The sequence below is a fragment of the Spea bombifrons genome, chromosome 7 (assembly GCF_027358695.1).
Source record: "Spea bombifrons isolate aSpeBom1 chromosome 7, aSpeBom1.2.pri, whole genome shotgun sequence".
Lineage (NCBI taxonomy): Eukaryota > Metazoa > Chordata > Amphibia > Anura > Pelobatidae > Spea > Spea bombifrons.
Genome location: NC_071093.1, coordinates 10,645,099 through 10,655,125, shown reverse-complemented (window position 1 = coordinate 10,655,125; position 10,027 = coordinate 10,645,099). Strand labels below are relative to the sequence as shown.

General features: G+C 35.8%; 1 protein-coding gene across 1 annotated transcript; it reads right to left on the bottom strand.

Moving 5' to 3' along the window:
* Positions 1-1,955: 1,955 nt before the first annotated feature.
* Positions 1,956-9,666, bottom strand: DHRS9 (dehydrogenase/reductase 9). The gene is made up of 5 exons (XM_053471651.1): positions 9,553-9,666; positions 5,598-5,932; positions 4,520-4,778; positions 3,099-3,262; positions 1,956-2,381 (listed from the first exon to the last, which is right to left on the bottom strand). Exons 1-5 carry the CDS (start codon positions 9,591-9,593, stop codon positions 2,167-2,169), a joined length of 1,014 nt encoding a protein of 337 aa, XP_053327626.1. The 5' UTR covers positions 9,594-9,666; the 3' UTR covers positions 1,956-2,166.
* Between the last annotated feature and the right edge of the window lie 361 nt (positions 9,667-10,027).

Below are 10,027 nucleotides of genomic sequence, written 5' to 3'. Positions count from 1 at the left end.
CTGAAGCAGGAAAGCTAGGGTAAACTGGGGCTGCTGAGACACTCTCAGGAAGACAGGAGAAGGAGGCAAAAGGCCTTGTGTAAGGAGTTACATGGGAAGGTTAAAAAACCTGTGGTTACTACGAAGTAGTAGGTCAAGCCTATTAAACATAATCATTACGTCCCCTTTGCATGTTTGCATTTAACCCTTTGAAGATCTCCGAGGTGAGTCCAGACGTGGACCACTTTGGTCCCTTGTGCCTAGATGAATGCTTACCGTACCCCGCTGATGAGGTCAAGTATGACACATCAGTAAAACAGAATGCAGCTCCTGGACTAGACTGGGAGTACCTTTCCTCGTATTGCCACACAAGCGCTTATGCATAACGCTTATGCCACCCAATCTGTAAGTGCACTCTGTTTTACTGATGTGTCATACTTAAGGATACTGCACTATTTCGCTTTTTTTTTTTATCCATAGACTGTATAGAAGAATAAAGACGTTTTTTACAGATTTTCCTGACGAGCCTCTATTATCATTTCTGCTATGTTTGTCTTGTGAAGATTGTGAGGAGTGTTCTGAGGGTTGCTGCAGTGTTTATTCTGGGAAGTATACTTTTTATATGTTTTATACATTTTTTGATTTCTTTCACTACCGGCACGTGATTGGTGACACCTCTTTTCCTTTTTCTGTAACGGCACAAGCCAGCTAAAATTTGAGATGTTCCCAAGCGGGGATGGACTGTAGCACAAGCTATGAAGCGGCTGTCTGTTCTTGGTGAGTATCTCATTCCCTTTTTTATGGCATTTCAATCTTTGCTGACATATTAGGAAGTCATGTAGCTTCCACAGGTAAAAGGCATCTGAGAAAAATTGTACTGGTAACCTCCAGTGGTGAGCCAGAAAATACCGAGACATTGAAAACCTCAGACTGGGGAGGTAGGAGCAGAACAAGAGTTATGGATACTGTCCAAACACTTGCAAACCATCTTGCCTTTGTGTTCATAGCCATTGTTGTCCTTGAGCTCCTACCCCTCTCGTCCGTTCCATAGCTTCATGACTGCCTGTTCACAATGTCACAGAAAATATCTTTGCAACAAAGTTTAAAGATGTGAATCCTAATCACGTCAGTTCACAAGGAACGTGCTGTGCCAGGGTGAAATTAAAATGTTGTAAAGTCTTCTTGCTCAACCTCTAAAAAGTTGCATTGCTGTAAAAATTCCCTGAAGTGTCTGAAGATTTCTTGAGCCAAGGTAACATGCCGCGACAAGGGTATATTCCTCCCAGAAACTGTGTGATCATCAATACAGATATTGTTCACAACAAAGCAACAAAGCTTTAGCATTTCAGCTCTCAGGGATACATTATCTTTGCCATGCACATTAAAGCAAATATATAATGAAAGCACTGTGTGTCTCCTTTATCCTTTTTCTTATCTGGTATTGAATTTTTTTTGTCTATTTTCTTTCACTTTATGGAGTGCAGCTCTTTTGTCTAATAAAGTAGTTTTAATAAAGTAATTTAATGAAGCTGAATGCCGTGTTAACAAAGACATTTAAATATGTTTAAATATATTTTATCTAGTTGGAATCTAGCAACCAAATTTAAAATAAAAACAAACAAAAAAGTATATTTTTTAATGAACAATATAGTATTTTCAGAGGAAACCTATAAAAGCTCTTTATGGCTGTTCAGAAATGCGGAGCTAAAATCTCTTACTCAATATCTGATTTATATCAGCGATATTAAGTTTATAAAATATTTCCTAGTTAAATTGCTTTCACCATATCATTATGCTAACTTTGTTGATTTTGATAAAAGTAATTCGACACAAGATGAGTCATGTTAAAATATTTATCTTGCATTGCCAACAATTGCTGGCCTCTCCTATATTACTTGTTTCTTAATATAAGCTTGGTTCATATGTAAACATATTAATTGTAAGAATATTGTTTATCGTAAACAAATTCCGTAGTTACGTTTTCAAAGTTCTACATGATCAAGTTTAGAATTTTTAAAATTCAATTCAAACAGTAAATTGTAAAATATAAGTGGCAATGAGAAGAGTTTTTATTTTAATATTTCAATTAAGGTACTTTACTTTATATAAAAAAAGAAAACAGATGTTATTATTTTATTAGCCCAATGATTAGGAGATTATGTTTGCTAAAAACATTAACAAGACACATTAAGTTGGGAGTTTGACTTTGTTTTTCAAAATGACAAAGTCCTGAATAAATGTTGGCATGTGGGACAATGGTATCCAAAGGAATGAAGCATCAGTACCCACACTGTATCTCGTTCTGGGATGCTGGCTTGTTAACGCATGTTCCATACACTGGACAACCAGGGAGAGGTCACTGTTTTTAATTCGTTGGTTTAGTTTTTGTTTCTTCTTTGCGTCTATTAAGCATCAGAAAGAATACATAAATGTTGTTAGTTTAATACAAAGGCCTACCTAGTTAAAACATCCCTGTCCCATATGTGCCCCAAATGTGTCCAATAGTCCCAGTTTGTGTGGTACAGTCCTGATTTTCAGGAACTGTCCCACTGTCTTGGGTACTGGACCAGTTAGGGAGAGCCTCTGATCTTCCTTGAATGGTCCAGGAAGCTAAAAATTCAATGGAGGTCACAGCTCCTATGTGGTTTTCTCATGATGCCAGCTTTGTGAGAGGTCCGTTCGGGAAAGTTAGGGGGTGACCATGCATCCTACCACACACTTGTCTGGGTAGCCACAATGACGTCTAGGTAGCCACACCGATGTCTGAGAAAAACCCTGCCTCTCCTCATCTCCTCATCAACAAGGGTGTCTTAATTTGGGCACCTGATATGTTGGAGGACATGTTTATTAACTTACCTAACATGTAGGATTTAGTGAATATTACCTAAAGTTCATTAATAATTATCGAGACACACCTTGCAAGGGGAGCAGGGAGACAAATGCTGTGGACTACTCTAATTTGAAGATTTTGGGGCACGACCATAAGTCTTGTGCATGTTTTATTTGCAATGTGTGCCAAGTTACTATAATACTTATTAAATGCTTTCTAGTAAGATAGAAGCATATCTGCTTACTACGAGCGAAACCGTGTTAGCATATATGTTTGTTACATTTCTTACCTATTGCAATATAGTTTTCTCCATACTCATCTTTGATATATTGAGGAAGTTTATGCCAGATCCCCATGCGTTCCTGTATAACCTTATTTTCATCTGACAGCGGTGTTTTAAATAGTCCAGGTTCAATGCATGAGACTTTTACTCCAAAGGCCTTCATATCTCGCCTTACAAATAGAAAAAAGCTGTTATTGAGTAATTATTCATTACTATGTTACTTAGTTCTAACCTATATGCACCTTTTGTTTATTTAATACACTTTTCATCTTATTCAATGAATAAAATATTAAAATGAGTTAAGACAAGGTTACCATGTCATATTTGCAATGTGAAACAAGTTCTATGCTATTCTTGTGATTACCTTTTAACTGTTAACATACACAATTTTCAGGTTCCAGACGTAGCTGCAAACATTCCAACATTTCCTTGGAGAGTCTTAAATAATTTCTTTTTGTTCCTATCTCTTATCTTTTTTCTCTTCTCTGTTCTTTCTTTGTCTGCTTCTACACGGAGGTAACCTCACGGGAAAAGTTTAGCCAAAATAGCAAAGTTTCCAGTGACGTAACTGGAAGCTCCGCCATTTTGCCCTATGATAACCTTGTGTAAACAAGATTGGCGAATCAGACAGAGGGCGTCACCAGAAGCTCCCCCATTTTGGGCTACAATAACTTTATGTAAACTTCCGCAAAAATAGCAGAGCTTCTGGTGATGTCCTCTCACCTAATTGGAGACTGAGCCAGATGACATCACCGGAATCTCCACCATAACCTTGTGTGAACTTCTGCCAAAATGGCAGAGCTTGTTGTGATGTCCTCACCCCCAACTGGAGGATTTGGTGGAGAGGATGTCACAGGAAGCTCCGCCATTTTGGTAGAAGTTTGTCAGGAGGGTATGTATGCGGAGGTGCTAACAAATAGAGAGAGAAAACAGAATATAGAAGAGACACGTAAGTGGAGCTGCGAGACACGGAAACAGAAGTGATTGAGAGACATTAAGACAAGGTAGGTAAACATTCAGAGAGCTTGAGAGAGAGAATGAACAAAAATGAGAGTGTGAGAGAGTGCATGAGAGTGAGAGTCAATGTGGTCGCCGGACAATGAATTTTGTTTCCCACTTCCCCCGATTAAGTATAAATATTTAATGTGAGGCCAGTGTTTTGTCTTCTGTCATATTGTAACTTTTTAAATACACAACACAGTCAACCTCAAGGATTGATTTGAAGATTTTTAATACAGTTTAAAAGTGGTGCACTTACAAAAATCTTTTACTAAAGACTCTCGGAAATCCTTAAATAATAATAAATTCATTTTCAATTTTAGTACAGGGGTCACACATATCATTTTTCAAGCATTATTCTTATTATTATATTTATTAGTGTTATTATTATTCCATTAAAATTGTTTGGTCTCTTTGATTCTACTTACCTTAAGCTGTCATTAAATCCTTCAACACCATATTTGGATGAAAAATAACCGCCACCACTTGCGGCAATTCTTCCACCAACACTTGATATGTTCACTATCCGTCCTTTGGCTTTTTTAATCAAGGGGAGCATTACTAGTGTCACATGTATTAAGCCTATTAAATTAACTTCAATTGGGGCTCTAATGTCTTCCAGATTCAACCAGTCCATAGGAGCAAGTGTTCCCATAATACCAGCATTGTTTATTAAACCCCAAAGTCCTGTAAAACAATAATACTGACATGTAAATGATGTACAACATTCTATATAAAAATATGTGCTCTCCTATCATAACTGCTTTGCACCTAGGGCAACATAATTGTGTTTACCAAACCTTGAATTAAAGTGAAGTGATACAGTTAGTATCAAACTACTGTGATGCATTAGAATTATTTTACTTTTCCAATAGTATGGTTCTCAGACAGCTACATATTAGTGACGTTCTAGCACTGTGATCTAAGCTCAATTTACTAAACAAACCAAGTGAATTATCATTCTGCCTTATGGGTAACAATAATCACCCAGACAGACCCCTTGATCCACAAAAGCCCATGGAGTAAAGAATCAGCTTAGTGTGGTTCTCTGATTTGTATATTTTGGGCCATTTTCAGCGAAGAAGGTACACCCTACCTACATTTAGAGAGCGCATGTGAGTGAATGAGAGTGAGTGAAAAAAACAATGGAATTCAAAGGAAAATTCAGAGCACTTTGTTTTATTTTTATTTGTTTTGTTCAAGGTTTCTCCTCGTTTTCGGAGATTCATACGAATTGACGAAATTGGCAATTTAAATGTAACGTCAAGTAACGAGGATTTAAGGCATCATTTAAAGCCAAATTAGATTGTTTTAATCTCTTGTGCTGTTCAGATGGTAGATGAATGTCTGACAAGAAAGACTAGGAAACACCAGGCGTATTCTATGTCAAATAAGTTTTGGGCTATACTACTGGGTAGCTTGGCATGTCTAACCAGGATGTTGTTTTAGTGACACCAAATAAGACTCGTCAAATTATATAACAATTAAAACATAACGCTGACTTACCTCTACTACCAACTTGTTCTTTTACCCATTCCGCAACGTGCTTTACATTGTCTGCCTTGGTCACATCCAAATGAATAGTTTTCAGACGTACAGATGTTTCTTCATTGAGTTTGGCTGCTCCAGCTTCTGTATAACAAGTTGCGAGTACCCGAAACCCTTTTGAATCAAAGGTTCTTGCCGCATGGTTTCCAAATCCTGTGTCACATCCAGTGATCAATAAATATTTGTCCTCGATGCAATCGATCCTTAACCCATCTCTTATTTTCCACCAAATATAGAGAAGCATCACACAACACAGCAAGTACACAAACATGTTTTCTGTGTTCTTTAGTGTTCTAGATTGAAAAAAAGACAGCAATGTGAAAGGAATAGTCAGGTCTAAATATAGAACTGGATTGCCAACCTGTCATGACCCTTCTGAAAATAATCCTTGGAAAACACACTCACATTTTTGTGTCCATCACAAAAGTAGGGTTTTTCACATGTTCCAATACTATGATGTTACTATGAATACTATGAATGTTATGATGTTATGAGTGATGATAACATGAATTTTCATGTTTTCTATATCTCACAAAGCTTGTGATACATTGTTTTTATTATTATTATTTTTATTTATTTATATAGCACAGAATATTTATGCAGTGCTTTTTACAATACATATATTAAAGGGGCATAAGAAAACCAAAACTGACAGACTAAGACATGCTTTAGATAAAAAGTGTCCTGCTCACAACGAGAGATTATCTCTTCAGGAAGTGTTACTTTGAGCCCTTTTCTAAGTAGTTCTACTCATATTGCAGGTACACAGGAATTAGATTTATTTAGAAAATCAATTTTTCATAAGTTTTACTCTTGAAAATGTGTATGGTAAATATTTTTTTTTAAAAGCATCATTATATACGTTATATAATAATAATATAATAATATGTATAATATGATACATAATATAGTATATAGCAGAACATACAGTTTGTGTAAATTGAACAACGGCTAATACAATCTAACCTTGTATAATACAGTTTTATTAGGTGTTTAAGGTCCTTATAGAATCATGTCACAGACACATAATGTTCTGATACTACCTGGTGGAAGACAGCTCCATTAAAAAAACTCCTTAAACATTATAAATATCACAATACTTTTAATACAGAAATAAGTTTTTCTACTCACTTAATGTTAAAGAGATTCCCGTGCAATCATCTGCTTCTTCATTACAACAGAATGTGTTTTAAACACATAACTTCCTTTTTGTATGACTTAAGGAAGTAGCTGTGTACATTTATGTCATAATGCTTTTTGCAAGATGCTGACACACAAAGGAAACAAACTGTAAAACAAGACTGACAGGTAGATCAAGATAGTGTGAATATAAATATATATATATATATATATATATATATATAAAAATAGAGAGAGATAATTAATTACTTTAGTCACTTAAGGTAATCTTATAAATTAAAAAATATTATTACTCTTATCTTTTATTTATTAAGCTCTAACATATTATGTAGGGCTATATAATATAAAGATGCGATGGTTAACAAATACATAATAAATATACATTTACACATACAGATACAGCATTGGTTGAGGACCCTGTCCATAAACTTGCCATCTCACCTTATGATACATTCATACACAGTTCATGGCAAGAATAGTGGGTTCATGAGGGCCCTGCTCAAGACTTCACATTCTGTAAGGAATTATATGGGATTCTTGTAGCACTAATTAGGGGTAAGTGATGGTAGGAAGCTAAAGAGAATGAATCAATAAAAATAAACAGAGAGGTGGAAGGGGTTAGAGCTTGAGGTAAGACGGGGGCTTGCAGAAAGCTTGTTGTTCCAGGAAAACTAGAAGAGAGGAAAGAGAAAGATGATTATAGAGTAGGTAAAAAAAGGGGAGGCATTATGGCTGTAGGCAGGGGTGCACCTAGAGTATTTGGCATAAGGGACTGATCCTGTATGTGGCACGCCCCCTCACTTTAAAATGTAAAGACATCCACAAAAAAATAATGTTGCAAGAATATTTCACTAATTTGTAAACTGTATGTCAACTTGAAAAAAAACTTGAAATCTCAAAAAATAAAATAACAAATAAATTAAATAAGGTTAAATAAATAATATGTATTGAACAGATATAGTACAGCATATCTCCTATCACTGAGCCAGACATTGATGGTGATACAGCGTAACCCCCATCACTATACACTGAGCCGGACATTGACCATAGTGTAGCATAACTCCTATCACTATATACTGAGCCAGAGATTGAGGTGGAACTCTCCCAAAGTATGCATGATTAAGTGTGAAAGCAGTGGAGATTCACTAAGGTCAACTGGATACCTGGGTACATTAACATTCATATACAATGTCAATAGCTGGTTTAGAGGTAAATAAATTGACAACACCGTTTAAAGAAAAACTACTCGGGCTATCGACAGGTGTTGGATTTGAAGGAGACACGATTCTCTTGTGTATAAATGTACCTTTACAATGTAATTTAGACCAATTATCCACACATTATTCTAAATATCTAGTTTATTAGGATGAAAAACATTTTAAAACAAAAGAAATGTAATAGTAGCTCTTTTAGCTTAAAGATGCACATGTCGTTTTTATTTTCATTTCAATTTGTTTGATAAGGATATTGCATAAGCGTCTGACTTTTGGCATTGACGTAGCATTTTATAGTTGCCAGGTATGTCAAAGTATTAGCATAATGTTACAACTGAATTTTTTTCTGTTCTTGATCACACCCTGAAGATGGTGGTATTAGTTGGTTTTTAAGGTTGGAACTGTAGTGTAAATATGTGTAGTTGACTCCCTGTATTGTCAGAGTGCTGACTGCGTCAATAGTGTTATAATTTCATAGTAGGTTTCAGTATATTTCATAACACTTATGAGGCATCAGATTTCCATGAATAATTTAAAAAATAAAGATGCATGCTGCCTTTAAACTACACCTATGATCATTGTTTCTGTGCTGGCTGTAGGTAATAAGAGTTGCAGTTAAAGAACATATGTTGTCCTGTGGCGTAGAAGGTCACCGTGGTTTGGGCTGTCACTCAGAATTTCAGGGGGCTGTCTGTGTTCCTACTTACTGTGTGTTGTAACAAGCTGTTTGCTGTTACCTATGTCCGAATATGCTAAGGTCGGACACACGGCTCATGAAAAGGGGCCAGGTTATTGACCTGGCATCAATCCACTGAAAATCAGGTTGGATGCTGGCTGCATGTGCCACGGCCATTTAAGATGTTTTATTTCTCTGTTTAATAATGTAAATATGTGCAAATACGAAAACCGGTATATTTGTTTAGCAATTCAGCTTAATAAACTTAGTGATTGCCCTTAAAACAAATATTATTAGTTTTGTACTACATTCAAAAACTACTACAGCCATTCAATATATTTTTATTACCCTGTTTAACAATGTAATTATGCATAAATATGAAACTAGCTTTTTTTAAAGTCTATTATTCTACATTCAAAAGAAGGAGCCGCTAGATAGATCATAGAAAGGGAAATTAACAGAAGTTCAGCACTGCGGAAGCAGAAGGCAATAATGAATAATTCATACAGTTTTAGGTTATATGGTGAGATAAGATATTTAAGGTTAACTACAGTATGTATTAGTAACAAGCAAACATGGCCTGCTTTATTTGTGAAAAGGAAAGGGTAAGCTGGACAAAAAGTGGCATTTTCCCATTTTGGAGGTATTCACAAACACATTATGATCCTTAAACAGTAATTTTAAGAAATTTTATCCACGGGAATTCTGATACATACCTTAGTACATTCATAAAATATTGCGCCCGTCATGACATTATTGTCAAGACGCGTGTGACGTAACTGGGCATGGAACCTTTTGGGTTTATTTTTTTATAAAAGTTTCCACTGGTCAGTAAGTGGCATTATCTGCCAATTTTGAAATATTGGCAAAAGTTGTCACCCACCTCCAGTTCCGCATATATTGTTCTCGAACGTCTATAGGCATTTCCTTATTGCATATCCAGGGCAATTGCAGGTACCAGCGGCCATGGTACTGAACTTCCAGGCTTTGGCTTCTACATTATTATTATTAACGAATCCATTCTGGGGGAAGGTACAATGTAGTTACTGTATGTATTGACCGTAACCCAGTGGTCATTGCCCTGGTTAAGCTAAGCACAAGCTCTTTAACAAGTTCAAGTGAAGGTAAACAGCCCAAACCAATAGTGTATCAATCACAGACATATCCATTTACCATGCTTGCTTCAAAATTAGAGCATTTTTCAAGTCCAATTTCTTTAGATATTTTTTTTGTATTTAAGGTATGGTTGAAGTGAATAATAGTTGAAATGATTAGTTACATATATTGTATAGTAATATTATATGCATGAAAAAGAGATCTAGATAGCCTTGAAAGCTTCCGATAGATTATACTTCGGT